The following is an 18,996-nucleotide window of genomic DNA, read 5'->3' as shown; positions in this document are numbered from 1 at the left end:
GGTGCTGGGAAGGGTTGCACTGGATGAGCTTAAAGGGCTCTTCCAGCCTGGCTGGTTCTGTGACACTTGTGTGACACCAGTGACCTCCTGCCTCTGCCACCCCAGAGGCGGCGGGCACGGTACTGGTGTGTGAGGTGAGTCGGGTGTGTGGGTGCTGACAGCCCCGCAGCAGCCGGCGGCCGCCCGTGTGTCCGGTTCCCGGGTGTCCGGTTCCCGGGTGTCCGGTTCCCGGGTGTCCGGTTCCCGTGTGTCCGGTTCCCGGGTGTCCGGTTCCCGGGTGTCCGTGCGTGTGTCCCGTGTCCTTGTGTGCGTGTCCCCGGGACAAGCGCTCAGCTCCGCTGCACGGGGAATCCGCAGCCCCCGGCCTGGGTAGGATCGCGATTCCCTGGGGTCCAGCGGCCAGGCGGAGGGGGCGAGCGCGGCCACGCCGTTAACTCTCCTGCCCGGGAAACGGCCAGCACCGGGGGCGTGGCGGGGCGCACCACCCCGCATCGGTGGGAGGTGCCGTCTTTCTGATTGGTTGTCTCTCCGAGGGGCGGGGCGGGGGAGCTCTCTCTCGCGGGAACAGGGCCTAGCGCGGGAAATTCTTCCCGCGGTGGCTGTTTGGGGCTGGTGGGCCCGGCCCGGATCGTGATGGTGCTGGGGGGCGGCGGAGACCCCGAGGGAGGGCGGAGGGGCCGGCGGCCTGGCGGGCCCTGGAGGCCTGCGGCGGGGGCTGAGGGCGCGGCGGCTGGCAGGGACGATGGCCCCGCGCTGTCCGCTCTCAAGCGCCTGGAGCGATCGCAGCGCACCGACCGGCTGGACGCGCTCTTCGGCTTCGAGCGGCCAGCGGAGCCCGGCGAGCGGACGGGCTGGCTCATCAACATGCACCCGGTATGGAGCGGCGGGGCGCGGGGAGAGCAGCCAACCCATGGGGCATGGGGAGGAGGCCCCCGGGAGGGCCCGGTGGGGGGGAGTCGGGGAGGCCTCACGGAGGCCCCTTGCTGAGTCCATGGTGCCCTGAGCAGACGGAGGTGCTGGATGAGAACCGGCGGTCGGTGAGCGCTGTGGACTATTACTTCATCCAGGAGGACGGGAGCCGCTTCAAGGTGGGTTCCCCGGGGGTCCGGGTGGGACACGGGATCTCCTGAGTGGAGATCTCCTTGTTGCCGTCACCGCTCTTGTCTCTCCTAGGTGGCCCTGCCCTACAAGCCTTACTTCTACATCGCCACTCAGAAGGTGAGGAGGGGACCCTGGGAGGGCTGAGGTATCCAGGAAAGGGGACAGCAGGCCCCTAGGGAGCTCGAGACGTCCTGGACATCCAACTTTGGGATGATCTCCCAAGGGACAGTGGACTGCTCAGCCCTGGGTGTGTCTTGGCAGGGCTGCGAGCAAGAAGTGTCCTCCTTCCTCTCCAAGAAGTTCCAAGGGAAGATTGCAAGGCTGGAAACTGTCCCCAAAGAAGACTTGGACCTGGTCTGTATTCCTCTGCCCTCTCTACTCTAGTGGTGTTTTTGGACATTGCACATCTCTAGTGAAGTAGGAAGGGACTGAGTGAAGGGAAACAGCATGCTTCAGTCTCCTAGTGCTGCTGTGGTGCCTATCAGCTATGGGTAGCTATGGCTCATTGCATTCTTCTCCTTGAGCACATCAGCCATTTCACAGCATCTTCAAGATGTTCAATTTTGGGAATTAATGGGAGAAGGAAAGGTTACAGTGGGAGGGAGCTGCTCCTCGTGCTTGACCTGCTCTTCTTCCTCTTCCCCCCGTGGATCCTGTGGGGTCCTGCCTGCATCGGCAGCAGGGCTGGCTGTGTCCTTGCTCTTGCAGCTCCTGCACTCTTCCCTGATGTCTCTTCTCGGTGCTTGACTCTCCCACCCATTGACACCTCTTTTGTGTCTGTTTTTTTGGCCAATTCTGTCACCTGTGTCAGTCTAGTATGCCCTCCCCCCCTCTTATATAGAAACATGGAAGTGTTTGGGTTGGAAAGGACTTTCAAAGGTCATCTAGTCCAAACCCCTGCAAGGAGCAGGGACACCTTCAGCTAGATTTGGTTGCTCAGAGCCACATCCAGCCTGGCCTTGAATGTCTCCAAGGATGGCAGTACTCATCCCCCTGAGCTGGCATTGTCTTGCTGCTTTGCAGCCAAACCACTTGGTGGGTCTGAAGAGGAACTACATCAAGCTGTCCTTCAACACGGTGGATGACTTGGTAAAGGTGCGGAAGGAGATCTCTCCTGCCGTGAGGAAAAACAGAGAGCGGGACCAGGCGAGCGATGTCTACACGGCCATGCTGTCAAGGTGGGAGCTCTCCTGAGGGCCTCTCATGTTAATAACTAGGCTCCCTTTATTATTTCTTAGCTGCCCCCAGGGAGCTGTTGTCCTGCCCGGGTCTGTCCCCAGTTATACCACCCTTCTCTGAGGTGGTTCTTCGAGCTCACTGCTGCACCAGAGGCCCCAGAGCCTCAGGGATGTGATGTGCTGTGGTGGTACCTCTGCCTGCCAGGCACATAGATACCCTGTCTCCTGAGAAGGGATACTCAGAGGCATTGGGCAGCCTTACTTCTGGCAGTGACTAAAGGGAAGAAAGCCCCAGCCAACATGCTCTGCCTGAATGAAAAGCAGGAGCTTGTTTGCAAGGTTGGGAGCACAGTTGCAGGCAGAAAAAAAGACCCAGAAAAAAGCCCCAAAACCTGTTTTTTTTTTTTTCCTAAAGCCACCTAGTTTAGAAATATGCAAACTTCACCCTCTCTTTGGGCTCCTGCCCCTGAAGTCTGATCTTAGTTGAAACTTTAGAGAGAATCAGGTGAGATGAGTGCCCCTTGCTCACCTGGAAGTTGTACCGTCCCTCTTCCAAGCCCTTCCCATGTTGCCTTCTTAGACTCATTATCTCAGTTATCAATCCAGTGCCATAAGAACTGTTCATTCTACAGGCACACGTGGGGTTTGTCTGCCTATACCTGTGAGCAGACACAGCTTAGAAACGTAAAGAAAAGTGAATTTAGATGGGAGCAACAGGGCTGCGCTTGCTCCTGTCCTGCAAGCAGAGGGGGCTGCATAGTGGAGAAGTGTTTCCTGTTCTCTCCTGTCTCTGACTCCTGTTGGGTGTCACCAGTGCCATGTGGCTGTCACCTGAGGCCAAGGCTGTGGGGATGTGCACTCGGGTAAAGCAGCTGCTTTGCTCTGCTCCTTGCAGCGCTCTGAGTGGAGGCATCCTGACCACGGATGAAGACGGAGCCTCCAGGAAGGTGGCCAACCAGATGGACAATATCCTGGATATGCGGGAATACGATGTGCCCTACCATGTGCGCCTGTCCATTGACCTGAAGATCCATGTGGTGAGTAAGGAATAGGGAAGCTGGAAGTGCTTCTGTGCTCCTGAAGTGTGTGCCAGGGAGAAACACTTTCTGTCCATGAGCTTTGCAAAGGTGTTGGGGACCACGAGTTCATGTGTAAAGCTTAGTCCCCTACTGCTGGGCCTTTCCCTTAGTTACTGCCGTGCAGCAGAGTTAAATGACTGATGCACAGCCCCAGTTTGAGCCTTTCTGCTGGGCTGCATTTAAACTTGTGCAGGTCTGTCCCCAGCAGCTGAACAGCAGTGACCCACGGAGCTGGCCCTGTGGTCACACTGCCCGCCCTCTCCTCCCAACAGGCTCACTGGTACAACGTGCGGTACCGGGGCAGCACCTACCCCCCTGAAATCACCCGCCGAGACGACCTCGTGGAGCGCCCGGTGAGCGCGGATTGGGCTGAGATGGGTTGGGGTAGGATGGGTTTGGTTGGGCAAGCGTCCGTCTGTTCGGGTGCAGAGCCAGGTCTTTCCCGAGGAGCTGCGGGTGTCACGCTGTGCTGGCAGGGGGAAACCCTGTTTCTGGTCTTGGGTAGGGATTTTGGGTTGTTAAAGCAGTAAAATGATTACTGGGGAGAGTCTGGTTCACTTGCTGGAATGGGAGTTGTGCTGAACTTCAAGTCAGCTTTAGAATGTTTCTCTAATGGATTTGGTCCTGCTCAGGATCCTGTCGTTCTTGCCTTTGACATTGAAACTACCAAACTCCCTCTGAAGTTTCCCGATGCAGAGACAGACCAGATCATGATGATCTCCTACATGATTGATGGGCAGGTAAGGGACAGCAAAGTGGTTTCCTCCATGCTCCAGCAGAAGAGCTGGGGAATAGGCCAATGTTTCCCCTTCTAACCCAGCCCACTCCAGGCTTGTCTTGTTGCTGGCTGTTTGGTGTGTGGCTGTGGAGATGAAATTAACATCTGAATGATGCATGAGATATTTAGTTTTGTGGTACCCAGGTCAGGCTGCTGGGGCTCCTCTGGGGGACCTGGAGAGCACAGGGACAACTCTGCTGTCCCATGTTGTCTCCCTGTGGCCTTCTTTAGCCGATGGCCAGCGATGGTTCAGCAGATAACTCCCAAACAGTTGTTGACCCTTGTCAGAAGCTCTGTCTTTCAAGAGGCAAAATGTTCCGTCATTTGGACAGCGTTTTTGGCTTGTCTGCAGGCCAGGTTGAGCTGACTTCCTCTTTGTCACCTCTCCAGGGCTACCTCATCACCAACAGGGAGATCGTCTCTGAGGATATCGAAGACTTCGAGTTTACTCCCAAGCCAGAGTATGAGGGGCAGTTTTGTGTCTTTAATGAACCAGATGAAGTAAGTCAGTTGTGCCCAGCTAACATGTTACCTGCCTGGTAAGGGGGCTCTTGTTCAGCAAGAGCTAAGAGCTTGGTGGGCTGCTTCTCTGGGGAACGTGGTTGGTTGAGCAGGGCTGGTCGTGCTTTGATTTCTTGGCAAAAAGGATAAGAGGTCAGGTTTGGGCTATGTGAGGAAGAGAGGGGAAGGGTGGGAGAAGCTGGAAGGAATCCACCACCTCTCCATGGAGGAGATGAAGCTACTTTATAAGTATATATCTTTTCTACTCTTCTGTTTTATCCTAGGCTCATTTAATCCAGAGATGGTTTGAACATATCCAGGAGACGAAACCAAACATCATTGTCACATACAACGGAGACTTCTTTGACTGGTAAGATGAGGAGTGAAAACTCAGCTGGTAGGGTGTCACCTGAGCTGTGGGGCAGGCTTGACATCCTTCCATAGCTCACACAGTAGTTGGTGATAGCGTGTGATCCATGCCAACTCTGGCTAGTTTGAACACCTCAGGAAATCCTGTGCCTGCTGGCTTGGAAAGTATGAACTTTCATAGAGTCCCATCTGCTTGGTTTTGCTGCTTTAAAGCCATTGTCCATGTGGCAGTGTTGGTGTGTGGATGAGCTCTGTCTTGGGAGAGCAGGGAGAGGGTCACCAGGAGGATACTGGAGAGAGGAGTGCAGGCAAGCCATTGGGAAGCAAGGGGAAAGGTCCTGGTGCAGGCTGCAAGGAGCAGCGTTGCCTTTGGGTCAGCAGCAGTTCTGCCCTGGGGGAAGTTTTCCCCATAACCAGATACCACAGATAAATGGAAGGAAAATTCTTTAGGTAGTTGGTAACAAAGCAGCTGTGAAACCGTTGTCAAAGCTGAAGGGAAATGATTGTTCTGCTCCTACTCTTTGTGCTGCCTCTTTCCCCAGGCCCTTTGTGGAAGCAAGAGCAACAGTGCATGGAATTAATATGTACCAGGAAATCGGGTTTCAAAAGGACAGCCAGGGAGAATACAAAGCATCCCAGTGCATCCACATGGACTGTCTAAGGTATCAAATGCTGCCTTTTTACCCCGTACCCTGCATCTTTCTCTTGAGTTTATGTAAAAAACCTACAGTTGCATTTGAATACTGCCCTGCTGCCTGTTGGAAGCTGTCGTCTGTTGCACCTCCCGAGGCTGGTGTGATAGTCCATTTCTTTGTGCTGCTTCTCCTTGGCACTCTGCATACCACAGAAGCTGCCAAGCCTTCCCCATGAAGGGCTCTTGGAGCTGTCTCTCTCCCTGCATCCTGCTGGTGACTGTCCTTGGGTGTTTGAGTTCTGATTTGAGGGAGCAGGGAAAGGGTGGGATAGGATCAGGCCATTGGAGTGGGGAAGGGACCGTGTCCTAAGCCAGTAGCCTCCAGGCAGAGACAGAAGAGGAAAGGATGCGTGTGTGCATGCATGTGAGAAAGAAGTTGGGGTTTATGTGGGTTTCTTCCCCTGGAGCAGTGGCTGGACTTTGGCGAGCGGCTGCTTGTTCTGCAAGCATCTCCAGCTGCAGTTCTGCTGGCATCTCCATGGTTAAATGTTTAGTATAAAGGTACCTGAGGGGGTTGGAAGGTGGTAATTTTGAGCAGTGGTGATGGTATGGATAGTGGAGTTTGTCCTGGTTGGAACTCAAGTGCATTGGTGGAAGTGCAGGATACCTAAAGCTGGGCAGCCTCTCACACTTGGATGCTGGGCTCCCGTCTGTCCTTGGAGAGACGTCCCCTTTGCAGTCAAGATCCCATTTGGAGGCCTGAGGCCCTTTCTGAAGGGCAGAGTTGGTTCCTCTGCACAAACTGCCGTTTGCATAATTCTGTCCAGGTGGGTGAAGAGGGACAGTTACCTCCCAGTGGGAAGTCACAACCTGAAAGCAGCAGCTAAAGCAAAACTGGGTTATGATCCAGTGGAGCTGGACCCTGAAGAGATGTGCCGAATGGCTACCGAGGAGCCTCAGGTATTGCCTCTCTGTGCTGTATCTCCTCTGAGCAATTGGAAAAGAAGTGTAGAGTATCACAGAATCATAGAACAGTTTGGGTTGGAAAGGACCTTAAGTTCATCCAGTTCCAACCCCCCTGCCATGGGCAGGGACACCTCACATTAAACCATTTCACCCAAGGCTCTGTCCAACCTGGCCTTGAACACTGCCAGGGATGGAGCATTCACAGCCTCCCTGAGCAACCCATTCCAGTGCCTCACCTCCCTAACAGGAAAGAATTTCCTCCTTATATCCAATCTAAACCTCCCCTGTATAAGTTTGAACCCATTACCCCTTGTCCTGTCACTACAGTCCCTAATGAAGAGCCCCTCCCCAGCATCCCTATATCCCCCCTTCAGATACTGGAAGGCTGCTCAGAGGTCTCCACGCAGCCTTCTCTTCTCCAAGGCTGAACAGCCCCAACTTTCTTAGCCTAGCCACTCTTTCTCAGAGTAGCTGCAATATGATTGAATCTAACTTAAAGGGTTTCAAAATGTTCTTGCTTAATGCAGTCATTCTGAGAAATTAACTCCCTCTGTCTCCCCAGATTGCTGATGCCTCCTCGAGTTTGTGGGGAGAAAGAGCAGGGTTTCTTTGAAGCGGTTGTAGCACTGGCATTGCACAGTGCATTCTCTGTGTTTGTTTATGCCGATGGGAGGTGGCACAAACACTTACAGGCACCACAAAGGGCCATGACTTTCTGAAGGGGGACAAGAACGAGGCTTAGTGTCCAGGTGTTGTGGGCAGGGGATTTCTGCTGAAGCTCTGGTGCAGCCTCCTGATTCCCAAAGAAGGCAACATCTGTGTCATGGGCTCATTCTCCTCATTTCTTATTATTTGAAGCTGACATGTGATGGTCTAACCAGAGCTAGAGCAGGATGTCCTCGGAAGTGAACAGATTATTCTTTACTACCTAAGAGATGGGGAAATACACCTTTCCCCTCTTCCCACTCGTACAAGTGTGTCCAAGCAGTGCAAGATGTTGTCACTGAGCTGCTCTATCCACGTGATTGTGATTGATTTGCCTGTCACCCTTCTTTGACAGACCCTGGCCACCTATTCAGTGTCCGATGCAGTTGCTACCTATTACATGTATATGAAGTACGTGCATCCTTTCATTTTTGCCTTGTGCACCATCATTCCCATGGAGCCAGATGAGGTAGGTGCATTCCTGAAATGTGGCTCTGCAGCCAGCAAAGCAAACATCTCCCATGCTGCAGGGATGCTCTGGCCATGGACCTGATTCCCTCTGCCAGGGCACTTTCCCATCTATGTTAGGGAGGGAGGGAGAGTGGATTTGGAGGTTATTCCTTTTTCTCCACAGCCCTAGGGGGGTTTGAGAGAGGTGCCAAAACACAAGAGATCTGAGGGTTGGCAGTACAGGTCTGAGGGTTGGCAATACAGGTCTGCAGCAAGAAAGTGTGGGTGATGCTCCATGCTCAGCCAAGTTTACTTGCAGTTGTGGTCATGCAAAGTTGGGTCTCCTGATGACTGCCGTCAGCTGTAGGGGGGATGGTTAGGAAGCTGTTAGTGCTAATCATGTAGGAAGTGCCCCTCTGTCCCTTCTTGCTGAATCACAATATGGTTTGGATTGGAAGGGACCTTCCAAGATCACGTAGTCCAACACTGCTGTCATTGGGAAGGCAGATCAGGTTGCTGAAAGCTGCATCTAACCTGGCCTTGAACTGGAAGGGATGGGGCATCCGCATCTTCTCTCTGGAGCATATTCCACCCTGATAAGTAAATAATTTCTTCCTTACTTAAAGTAATTCTTTTGAGTTTAAAACTGGCTTTAATGTCCTTTAGGTGTTAAGAAAAGGATCTGGGACACTGTGTGAGGCACTGCTGATGGTTCAGGCCTATCATGCCAACATCATCTTCCCCAACAAGCAGGAGCAGGAATTCAACAAGCTTACAGAAGATGGCCACGTGCTGGACTCAGAGACATACGTGGGAGGCCACGTGGAAGCTCTGGAGTCGGGGGTGTTCCGCAGTGACATCCCCTGCCGCTTCAGAATGGTATGGGTTAGGGTTAGGGTTAGGGTTAGGTGCTGCCCACCCGTGTCCTCGCGGAGGGTCATGGTGAGGAATAGCCCTCTGCTGGTGTTAAGGTCTCCTGTGTGTCCCTGGGCAGTGCCTGTCATACTTCAGGAAGCCTTAAGCACCTGAAGCTGTATGGAGCTGGGCTGGGGAGGGATAGGAAGAGGCTTCCAACTGTCCACCTGTGCTTCAATGGGAGAGGAAGTGTCATATGTGTCACATGCTGGAAGCAAGCCAAACCTTGTTGACAGCAAGGGAAAATGGTGACGTGGGGTTTTGGGTTTGGTTTTGAGCCAGTGGTGCTTGGAAGTTATGCCTCTGCCCCCTTTGGTGTCCTGTCCTCTGTCCTTCTCCCACCCAAAGTTTCTTCTGAGCCCTTCCTGAGCATCATTCACCTGTTTCTGGTGCACCCTGTTATCACCATCACCTCTCCCTGCCCTGCTTCATGCCTGTATTGTGCTCACAGGTTCCAGACGCAGCTTCACTCTGCCATGTGATGCATCACACTTAGTGCAGTCCATTTTGATGAGTATCATGTAGTGAATGATTGCAGGGGATCGTCCACTGTGTATAAAAGGATCTGCACTCAGTCTAGCTATTTGGAGGGTGTGACCATGAGAGGTGCTGCACAACCAAATGCAACTGGCTGCAGTTGTCCTTGTCTCTTCCCTTCATTCCCTTTTTGCACCTGCCCGTGTCTCAGTATGCTGCCCTGTGCTGCAGGGCCAAGCCTGGAGCTGCTCAGGTCAGGCAGGGACACAGGCAGCAGGGCAGGAGCTGCCAGGCTGCAGCCAGGGATGGCTCCCATGGTCTCAGTGTGGTCCCACACTCCTGCAGAATCCTGCTGCCTTCGACTTCCTGGTGCAGCACGTGGAGAAGACGCTGCGGCATGCCATCGAGGATGAGGAGGGTCTGCCACTGGATCAGGTCACCAACTTCCAGGAGGTCTGTCACCTGTGGCACACTGGGCTTGGCAGCTTGAAAGTGCTGGTTTGGGGTCACTTTATGCTCTACAGGGAAGGACCAAGAAGCCCATCTATGGGCAGAGTAGATGGTGTTAAGGGATGTTATAAGCAGCCACAGCTTCCAACAGCCTGAGCCAGGAATTCCCTTGCCCAGCTGCTGGAGCCCAGCCTGGGAATGTGGGGTCTCTACCCCAGCTGGAGGACACAGTTCCTGCTTTCCCTTTTGCAGGTCAAAAAGGAGCAAAGCTGTGAGAGATGTGGGAAGGGATTTAGTGAGAAGACTGACCTGCTCAGATAGCCCAAATACTTGTGCTCCTCTTGTTCCCTGCTTTTTATCAGCTACAGAGTACAGGTCACCCCTCTCCAAAGCTGAGTTTGCAGTTTCCTGGAGGACATCATCAGTTAGTTACTGGGGACTTCTATCTTTGCTGTTTTCTGCATTAACCCACTTGCACTGGAAAGGTCCTTGGCCAAGTAACCTTTAGGAAATAGTTGCTTTCACCTTCCACATGCCCCTACCAATAGAGCCTACCTTGGAGATCCAACCTAGAGCCTGCAGTACAGGTGGTCTTTTTGTCTTGCCACAGGTCTGTGATGAAATCAAGGTCAAACTGAATTCCCTGAAGGAAGTTCCAAACAGAATTGAGTGTCCCCTTATCTACCATCTAGACGTGGGGGCCATGTACCCCAACATCATTCTGACCAACAGGTTGCAGGTGGGTAACATCAACTTTGTCTCTCCTAATTTGTCTTTCAGATGACCTTGGTGGTCCCTGTTGTTGGATCTACTTAACATCAAAGGCTGAACTTTCTGCTCAGGCTGCTCAGGGCAGGGGGATCAGATAAGACTGACTGAAATTCAGGCAGGCTGCCATGGCTGCCAGGTCTTCAAAGGCTGAGCTCCAACTCAGTCTGAGGACTCTTCCCAAAGAAACAGCGTTGGTTTTGTGGGGTTTGTGTTTCCAAAAGGCTCTGGAAAGGAGAACTCTCTCTGTGCAGTTCTGGCGTCCCAGCATAAGGACATGAGATGTTGGAGCAAGTCAAGGGGAGGCCACAAAGATGATTGGGGACTGGAGCACCTCCTATATGTAGACGGGCTGAGAACATTGGGGCTGTTCAGCCTGGAGAAGAGAAGCTGCATGGAGATCTTAGAGCAGTTTCTGGTCTCTGAAGGGGGCTACAAGGATTCTGGAGGACTCTTCATCAGGGACTGTAGTGATAGGACAAGGGGTGATGGGTTCAAACTGAAACGAGAGATTTAGGTTGTATGTAAGGAAGAAGTTGTTTACTGTGAGAGTGGTGAGACCCTGGCACAGGTTATTGTGGCTGCCCCATCCCTGGCAGTGTTCAAGGGCAGGTTGGACACAGGGGCTTGGAGCAGCCTGCTCTAGTGGAAGGAGTCCCTGCCCATGGCAGGGGGTTGGAATCAGATAAGCTTTAAGGTTCTTTCCAACCCACACCAGTCTGGGATTCTGTGATGTTCACATCTATGCTCTTTGGCCACCTAGTGCCTGTTGTGGCCTGGGTTGTCCTTTGGAGAGGTGTTCCCTAAGACCTGTGTCTCTTCCTTGCACCCAGCCCTCAGCCATGGTGGATGAGGCCACATGTGCTGCCTGCGACTTCAACAAGCCGGGTGCCAACTGCCAGCGCCGGATGACTTGGCAGTGGAGAGGAGAGTTCAGTAAGTGCAGTGCAGACCATGCAGTCCAACCCAGAGGGCTGGCCGTGAATTGCTGCTTCTCCCCTGGGAAACTGATGGCTGCCCTGCTCCACAGTGCCTGCCAGCCGCAGCGAGTACCACCGCATCCAGCAGCAGCTGGAGTCAGAGAAGTTTCCTGCTCTGGCCCCTGACGCAGCGCCCCGTGCTTTCCACGAGCTCTCCCGGGAGGAGCAGGCCAAGTATGAGAAGAAGCGGTTGGCAGGTAAACCCGTAACAAAAGGACTGAAAAGTGACCGTGGTGACGTGGTCAGTGTCTGCAGCCCAGCCCCTGAGCAGCGCTCACCAGCACTTGGCTCTTAGGCTGTGGGGTTGGTCCTGCCTGGGTCTGGTCTCGAACTGTGCTTTGACAGACGTGCTGCAGGACCTCAGCAGGCTCCTGTGCTTTCCACAGAGGGGCCAGGCACTGGTGCCTGTGTCTGTTTCTCCTTTTGTCTGCTGAGAGCCGGGGATTTGAGCTGCAATGTGAATGGCTCCATGCCAGAAGGCTGCTACTTAAAGCCTATTAAAGAAAGGGAAACATAACATTATCCCGTCACTGAGTGATGCAGAAGCAGCCAGGTGGCTGGGGGCAGAGCCTGGGTTTGTGGATGGGCCCTACGTGCATCAGGATGAGTTTATTTCCTGCACCTGCCCCTGCATCTCCATAAGGAGGTGCTGCTTCTCCATGCTGGTATCTTCCTTTGCAGGAGGACTGCCTGATACTTAGATGTCTCCCTGTTCATAATCCCTCTGTAGTGCAGCAGCCATCCCTGAGGAGCTCCCCTCTGCTTCTTCCCTTGACTAGATTACTGCCGCAAGGCGTACAAGAAGATCCATGTCACCAAGGTGGAGGAACGAGTCACCACCGTCTGCCAGCGAGAGAACTCTTTCTATGTGGACACGGTGCGGGCTTTCAGGGACCGCCGCTACGAGTTCAAGGGGCTGCACAAGGTACCGAGCTCAGCTGCTGATGGAATTGGTCTTGCCAAGGGCAGGGACCTCTTGTCTCCCATTGAAAACTAAAGGGTTGCTCTCTTCATCCTTTGTACTCAAGAAGCACGTGGTGCAGCTCCTGACAGCTGTGGCTGCTGGCTGCTGAATCTTCAGTGGCTTCTGCCAGGGCATTTAGTGCCTCTGATGCTGTCAGAAACAAAGCTGCATCTCCAGTTCTCAGGGGCTTTAGCAAATCCTCAGCTCTGGTCTGCTGTATCTGATTCGGCTGGGTTCAGCCTGAGGCATTCTCTCTACATGGAGAAAAGAGACAAGCTGAGAAGCAAGGCCTAGACCTCAGGTTAAGGAAGAGGTGATTCCAGGAGGATGTTCTAGTTCTCTTCTTGTTGAGGTTTGTGCTAGAGGGGATCAAGGCAAGTTATTCTTGGAGTGTGTTGAAGGCAACAATGAGGTGCTGGGACTCTCCTTATGGCAGAATGAATTCATGAGCCATTTGTGGTTCCTCCCAGCTGCTCTGGCCAACTCCTCTGCTGCACAAGGAAAAAGGAAAGTTCAGCCGATGGTGATCTTCAGCAGAAATCCTGTTGTAGAGCTGTAATGCTCTGCTGGGGCAGTAGTGATGTGTGGGGTTGTCCTGACCCTGCCTGTGGCTTGCAGGTGTGGAAGAAGAAGCTGTCTGCAGCGGTGGAGGCAGGAGATGCCTCTGAAGTGAAGCGCTGCAAGAACATGGAAATCCTGTATGACTCCCTCCAGCTGGCCCACAAGTGCATCCTCAACTCTTTCTATGGCTACGTCATGCGGAAAGGGTGAGTCTGGGCAATGCTGGTGCCCTCTGGAAACCCGGATTGTCCTGGGGAGGCTGTCAATCGCTTCCCCTGCTCCTGAAGCACCAGGATGAAGGTAGGTGCTGCCTGGAACGCTCTCCTCTTGCTTCTATCAGTGACTTCTCCTCCTGGAGACCCCCGTCAGACATTAAGTGTTGGGCATAAGTGATGGGAATCTTGTTTGTTAGTGGGTTTCCAGCTTTCTGAACCATCGAAATTAGGGCAAGGAAAACAATCTACCAAGAGCCAGTGTTTATGTATTTCTTGCCCTTCTTCCTCTGGAGGTCCTTCTGCCCTTTCCATAGCTGGGCTAGGCAGGGAGCACTTCATGCTCTTTACTTTGACTGCTCTGCTCACAGAGCTCGCTGGTACTCCATGGAAATGGCTGGCATCGTCTGCTTCACGGGAGCAAATATCATCACCCAGGCCAGGGAACTGATTGAGCAGATTGGGTGAGTATGTGCTGACCTGGGGAAGAGAGCTCTGCCAGCAGCTGGGACAGCTGTGGGTGCATGTGAAATATCTGAGCTTTGAGCAGTTCATGTTGAACATTCAGATTGCTGACACTGCTGTGGTGATTCTGTTGGATTGTCAGGGTTTGCTCTGCAGACCGGACTTCTGCAACAGGCTGCCTCTGCTTTATGGAGGACACAGAGTTGATCCTCACCTGTCAGCCCCTTCCCTCCTGACAGCGACTTTCCTTCCTTGTTTAGGAGACCTCTGGAACTGGATACCGATGGGATTTGGTGCGTCCTCCCCAACAGCTTCCCAGAGAACTTTGTCATCAAGTCAACCAATGCCAAGAAACCAAAGGTGACGATCTCCTACCCAGGTGCCATGCTGAACATCCTGGTGAAGGTGAGTCTTGCTCCCGTCCAGGCCAGCTCTGCAGTCTGGTCAAAAGGAGGTGGAGGACTGAAAAGGGAGGCCTCTCGGAGGCCTCTCTTCCATCTCCGCTCCTCAAGTGGGACACTGGGGCTGATGGCCCTAATTTGCTGCAGAGCTCTCTGCCCCGTAGAGCATCCGGGCAGAGGGAGAGGCTGATGTCCCTGCAGCAGAGTGGTGTGAGAGTGGCCAGGGCTGGTGTGTGCTCGCCTGTGCCACCTGGCACAGTCCAAGCTACAGCAGGGTCCAAATCCACCCTCTGCTGGTCCAGCTTCTTTAAGACAAAATAATGTAACTTTAGGGTCCAAAGCATTTGTCACCTCAACAACAGGTTGGATGTTGTGATTCTTGACATTGTGCTGTAGCTTTCAGAGGGATGCTCAGTGATGCCTTCGGGCAGTGGATGCTCAAGGGGCATGTTGTGTAGCCAACCTGGCTGTTGAGTAAAGCTGTTCTCCTGGGGCTGTGCCTATAGGAAGGCTTCACAAATGATCAGTACCAGGAGCTGCAGGACCCGGCCTCCCTCACCTACACCACACGCTTGGAGAACAGCATCTTTTTTGAAGTGGATGGGCCATACCTGGCCATGATCCTCCCTGCGTCCAAGGAGGAGGGCAAGAAGCTGAAGAAAAGGTGAGTTTCCAAAGCTTGAAGTATTTTCACTTTCCCCCAGAAACACACTGAGGGTCTCTTTCCCTTCATGCATGGGGGGCACATTGGTCTTTGGCCCTGGAGCTGGCAGCATGCTTGATTTGCTGGCTTTAAATGGCAAGTTCCTTACACCAAATCATCTTTGAATCCAGTCTCCAGTGCCATACTATGGCAGTAGTTTAGAAGAGAACAGCAAAACAGCATTTGTCCAACTTGGTGATCAGTGTGATCTCCCTTTTCTGTTCTGAGGTGTGCAGGAGAGCTTTGTCTTATCTTCTGAGGACTGCTTATATTCAACCTAATCTGTTTAAACTAACCAGTTCCTGCCTTCCCATCTCGGGACTTCACAAACTTCCAGAAACATCTAGATGTTTCCCCGTCCTTCTCCATCTGCAAGAATAGGTCCTGCCATTACTGTTGCATTACAGGATAGTAGTACTCAGACTCTACTGATTTCTCTGCAGGCTCCTGATCAGGAACATGAGCTGGAGCAGTAGTAACCACTAGCTAGAGGGGTGCCCACAGACTTGGGTCTGGCTCCAAACAAAGCTGTCCCTGCTCTTCAGCACCCTCCTTTAGAGCTCGTGCTGCTGTATACTTAATGCCCCATTGGATAAGCTTCAGCGTTCACTTTCTCCTGTCAGTGTCCTTCTGCAAGCAGTGAGTCCCTGCCACAGAGGTCAGGGTGATGCCAAGCACTGAGCAGGCTCTGCTCCTAGTACTCTTATCTCAGGGCCTCTCGGTATCTTGTAGTTTGGGGATGTTACAACAAGTGCATTTGTTTCCTGGTCACTCTTCAGCCTGGAGGTGGCTGGCAGGCACCATTGTTGGTGGAGGAACAAAGGCTGTGCCCGCAGGATCATGGTCAGGCGGGAGAAGAGCTGGCCAAGTGATGTGGCTTCTTGTAGCTGTTGTTCCCCATAATGCTTCTGTAGACCAGGTTGAAGCAGTTGGTAGAGCAGCTGTAGGTGTTGGAGATCATTAGTGCTGAGCAGCAGCAGCAATGCTAAACACCTGCCCTGGCAGGAGGGACACCAGGGGGATGCTGGAGGCCGTGTCCCTTGGCACAGGCCAGGCTCTGCCCGTGCAGTGTCTCCTAGGTACGCAGTGTTCAATGAGGATGGGTCCCTGGCCGAGCTGAAGGGGTTTGAGGTGAAGCGCCGGGGAGAGCTGCAGCTGGTGAAGATATTCCAGTCTTCAGTGTTTGAAGCCTTTCTGAAAGGCAGCACCCTGGAGGAGGTCTACGCTTCCGTGGCCAAGGTGGCAGATTACTGGCTGGATGTGCTCTACAGCAAGGTAAGTGCAGCTCAGCACGTTTGTGCTCCCGGGGCAAGGTGGGCAAGAAGCATCAGATCTGGTTGGGCACTGTGGAGAGGCTTGCAGAGAGCAGGGGGTTTGCTATTCTCCTCCATTCTATTTCTGCTGCTTTGGTTCTCTAGGGCTGCTGTTTAGTGTATTTCAGTGCAAGTGCTCTGCATTCAGCTGTAGCTCTGGGTGGGTGGTGTCCTTCTCCAGTCACCTCTTTTGTGGAGCTGGTCTGACAGCCCTCCTCCCCCCAGGGTCGATAGCTAGGGGCAGAGAATGACAGTTGCTGGTCTCTGCGGAGGGTTGTGAGAGGAGCACAGAGCCAACAGATACACAATAACTGGGGGAGAACAGAGAAAATGGAATAAAGTGGGGGGCCTGCTGCCGAGAGGGGGGATCCCAGAGCCTAGTTCAGTCCGTGCATTTTGTGGTGACCTTCGCCAACAATTTCTTGGGGAACCCAGCTACTCCGTGCAGCACAAAGCAGCATTGCCACAGCCCAGCCCTGCCAGAAGCAATGCAAGTCTCCAACCTCCACACTCTCTTTCTCATGTCATGTTGGCAGCTGCCACAGGGAGTAATTTTGCAGGCTCCCTGTAAAAAGCCAGAGCAGCTGGGGATTGGCCCTCCCCGTATCTGACAGCAGCAAGGTTTGATCGTGGGGTTCTTGGTAGGTTTGAGTCTTTCCCCCTCCCTTTCAGGCTGCCAACATGCCTGATTCAGAGCTGTTTGAGCTGATCTCGGAGAACCGGTCCATGTCACGCAAGCTGGAGGACTATGGGGAGCAGAAGTCTACGTCCATCAGCACTGCCAAGCGCCTGGCAGAGTTCCTGGGGGACCAGATGGTGAAGGATGCAGGGCTGAGCTGCCGGTTCATCATTTCCAAGAAACCAGAAGGATCTGCGGTGACAGAGAGGTAACCCCACCTTGAGGGGGGCTTTTGACGGTGCCGGGGGCAAGCAAGAGGGGAAGGGAAGGGTAGCGGGAGGTGAGTGAGCTGGGGTGGTGTTGCCAAGGGGCCCCGCATCTGCTGGCTCAGCCCATGAGCAAGGCCAGTGATGGGTAACCCCATACAGGTAGCAGGTGGTGGCCTCGGGGCAGGGGGAGGAGAAGCTTGGAGGGTGTTCAGAGGCTGGAAGAGGGGGGGTGTGCTGCCGTGGGTAACAGGGGCTTCCCTGCATCCCCAGAGCCATCCCTCTGGCCATCTTCCAAGCTGAGCCCAGCGTGCGCAAACACTACCTCCGAAAGTGGCTGAAGAGCCCTTCGCTGCAGGACTTGAACATCCGCGCGGTGAGCGGGGCCCTGCTGCGGGGGGGAGCCGGCTCTGGGACAGGGGCTCATCCCTTGGAAGGAATGAGCTGGGCAGCAGCTGCATGCACTCACAGATTGCAGTGCTGGGGGCCCTGCCCTGACGAGCCGCTTGGGCCTGCATCTGGTGCTCTTCGACTCAGCTCTCTTTGCTACCTGCTGCTCTGCCCTCTTCGCAGATCCTGGACTGGGACTACTACATTGAGAGGCTGGGAAGCACCATCCAGAAGATCATCACCATTCCTGCAGCCCTGCAGCAGGTATGGGTCGGGGGGGGACATGGGAGAGGAGAGGGCTTTGGTCAGGGTGTTTGGTCAGGTGTGATTTGGAGGTACGTTCTTCAGGTAAAGAACCCGGTGCCACGGGTCCGGCACCCAGACTGGCTCCACAAGAAACTCCTGGAGAAGAATGATGTGTACAAACAGAAAAAAATCAACGAGCTCTTCACTTCGGAAGGCAAGAGACAGGTGAAGAGCATGAGGGAAGGGTACTGGCTGTGGTGGTGAGCCTGTTCTCCTGCAACCCACCTCCTGCTGCTGTCCTTGTTCCCTCAGGTCCTCACCAACCAGCCCCCAGAGGGGACGCCCAGCTCACAGGTTGGTGACATAGAGGATTTTGGGGCTGCCAAGAGCCGTCAGCCAGCAGTTCCTATCGCAAACAAGCGGAAGAGAGTCCCTGCAGCAGAGGAAAGCCAACAGATGTCTCAGGACCTTGAGCTGTCCCAGTCCTGGCGAGAGATCCTGGGTCCACCCCCGCCCTTGGGTACCACCAAGGTAGGTGAAGCAGGCTGGGCACAAGGTGATGTGCTTGTCCACCTAAGCAGCTTGAGTGCTGCCAGGAGCAAGCTGTAGGTCTCCTGAAACCCTTCCATGCCCATTGCTCATGGCTGCAAGGAAAAATGGAACCGGGGGATGGAGAGCACAGGCGCTGATGGAGAAGAGGGGGGCGATGGCTTCAGAGTGGGGGCAGGAGCGTGCTGTGGGGCTGGGGAATGGAGGGTTGGGTGCGTGGCAGGGGGCTGGGGCCTGGGCAGCCGGCGCTGGTGTCTGCCTCCACTCAGGGCACTGTCCTCCCGCAGGAGCAGCGCCTGGTCTGGCTGCGCTACCACCAGAAGAAGTGGGAGCTGCAGGCGTGGCAGCGGCGGGAGCGACGCAAGAGGCGGCGCCTGGAGGCTGGAGGGGAGGCAGTGACCGGAGGAGGCGCCCGGTGCCGGCAGGCGCTCTCCCTCTCCCGAGGGCTGGGCAGTTACCTGCGCCAGGCAGCGCGCAGCATCCTGGACCTGCCCTGGCAGATCCTGCAGGTACTGGGGACAGGCCCTCCGTGGGGGCAGCCTCGGGCTTGAGGCTCGCGTTTTACACTGCTTGTGGGCAACCGGGGCCGTTCGAGGGCTGCTGGTCCTGACACCGCCTCGTGTGAACCTTGGGGAGGCTGTGGGGCTGCAGAGCCTCAGGCTCATACGTGTCCATATGGGAACAGGGGCCCACAGACTCATTCCTGGTGGGGTCCAGCATGCGTGTAGCTCTGCCAGTGGGGCGGTTCCAGTTTATCCCAGGGGATAGCGGAATAGACCCCCTTGTACAATGCCCCTGTACATTTTATCTAACCCCCTTGTACAACCCCCCTGTACACAAGAGGCCACATCAGTTTCACCATGAACTGCTCCAGTTCATCCCAGGGGCAGCACTGTGCAGTGCCTCAGAAACCTGAGAAACACTGGCTGAGAGTGAAGGCTGCTCTGGGGTCTGTC

General features: G+C 54.3%; 1 protein-coding gene across 2 annotated transcripts in view; it reads left to right on the top strand.

Annotated features, from left to right (window-relative positions):
• Positions 1 to 633: 633 nt before the first annotated feature.
• The window catches only part of POLE (DNA polymerase epsilon, catalytic subunit), a 29,198-nt gene continuing 10,835 nt past the window's right edge, over positions 634 to 18,996 (top strand). For both annotated transcript variants that reach the window (XM_061370443.1, XM_061370442.1), the window contains exons 1-30: positions 634 to 873; positions 1,008 to 1,088; positions 1,174 to 1,218; positions 1,363 to 1,455; positions 2,125 to 2,279; positions 3,175 to 3,316; positions 3,631 to 3,711; positions 3,991 to 4,098; positions 4,527 to 4,637; positions 4,922 to 5,007; positions 5,549 to 5,668; positions 6,468 to 6,600; positions 7,667 to 7,780; positions 8,428 to 8,640; positions 9,499 to 9,606; positions 10,214 to 10,342; positions 11,205 to 11,307; positions 11,402 to 11,548; positions 12,131 to 12,276; positions 12,934 to 13,082; positions 13,460 to 13,552; positions 13,814 to 13,958; positions 14,461 to 14,618; positions 15,737 to 15,932; positions 16,643 to 16,857; positions 17,129 to 17,231; positions 17,429 to 17,509; positions 17,594 to 17,716; positions 17,804 to 18,022; positions 18,328 to 18,549. In XM_061370443.1, the coding sequence (XP_061226427.1) occupies positions 634 to 873; positions 1,008 to 1,088; positions 1,174 to 1,218; positions 1,363 to 1,455; positions 2,125 to 2,279; positions 3,175 to 3,316; positions 3,631 to 3,711; positions 3,991 to 4,098; positions 4,527 to 4,637; positions 4,922 to 5,007; positions 5,549 to 5,668; positions 6,468 to 6,600; positions 7,667 to 7,780; positions 8,428 to 8,640; positions 9,499 to 9,606; positions 10,214 to 10,342; positions 11,205 to 11,307; positions 11,402 to 11,548; positions 12,131 to 12,276; positions 12,934 to 13,082; positions 13,460 to 13,552; positions 13,814 to 13,958; positions 14,461 to 14,618; positions 15,737 to 15,932; positions 16,643 to 16,857; positions 17,129 to 17,231; positions 17,429 to 17,509; positions 17,594 to 17,716; positions 17,804 to 18,022; positions 18,328 to 18,549 (4,059 nt within the window). The remainder of the gene's footprint in view (positions 874 to 1,007; positions 1,089 to 1,173; positions 1,219 to 1,362; positions 1,456 to 2,124; positions 2,280 to 3,174; positions 3,317 to 3,630; positions 3,712 to 3,990; positions 4,099 to 4,526; positions 4,638 to 4,921; positions 5,008 to 5,548; positions 5,669 to 6,467; positions 6,601 to 7,666; positions 7,781 to 8,427; positions 8,641 to 9,498; positions 9,607 to 10,213; positions 10,343 to 11,204; positions 11,308 to 11,401; positions 11,549 to 12,130; positions 12,277 to 12,933; positions 13,083 to 13,459; positions 13,553 to 13,813; positions 13,959 to 14,460; positions 14,619 to 15,736; positions 15,933 to 16,642; positions 16,858 to 17,128; positions 17,232 to 17,428; positions 17,510 to 17,593; positions 17,717 to 17,803; positions 18,023 to 18,327; positions 18,550 to 18,996) is intronic.

This window comes from Neopsephotus bourkii, unplaced genomic scaffold, assembly GCF_033783945.1.
Source record: "Neopsephotus bourkii isolate Nb327-2 ecotype Australia unplaced genomic scaffold, CSIRO-AGI_Nbou_v1 NB_1542, whole genome shotgun sequence".
NCBI classification, from domain to species: Eukaryota; Metazoa; Chordata; class Aves; order Psittaciformes; family Psittacidae; genus Neopsephotus; species Neopsephotus bourkii.
The sequence above is the reverse complement of the archived record's forward strand: the minus strand, read 5'-3'. Positions and strand labels throughout refer to the sequence as shown.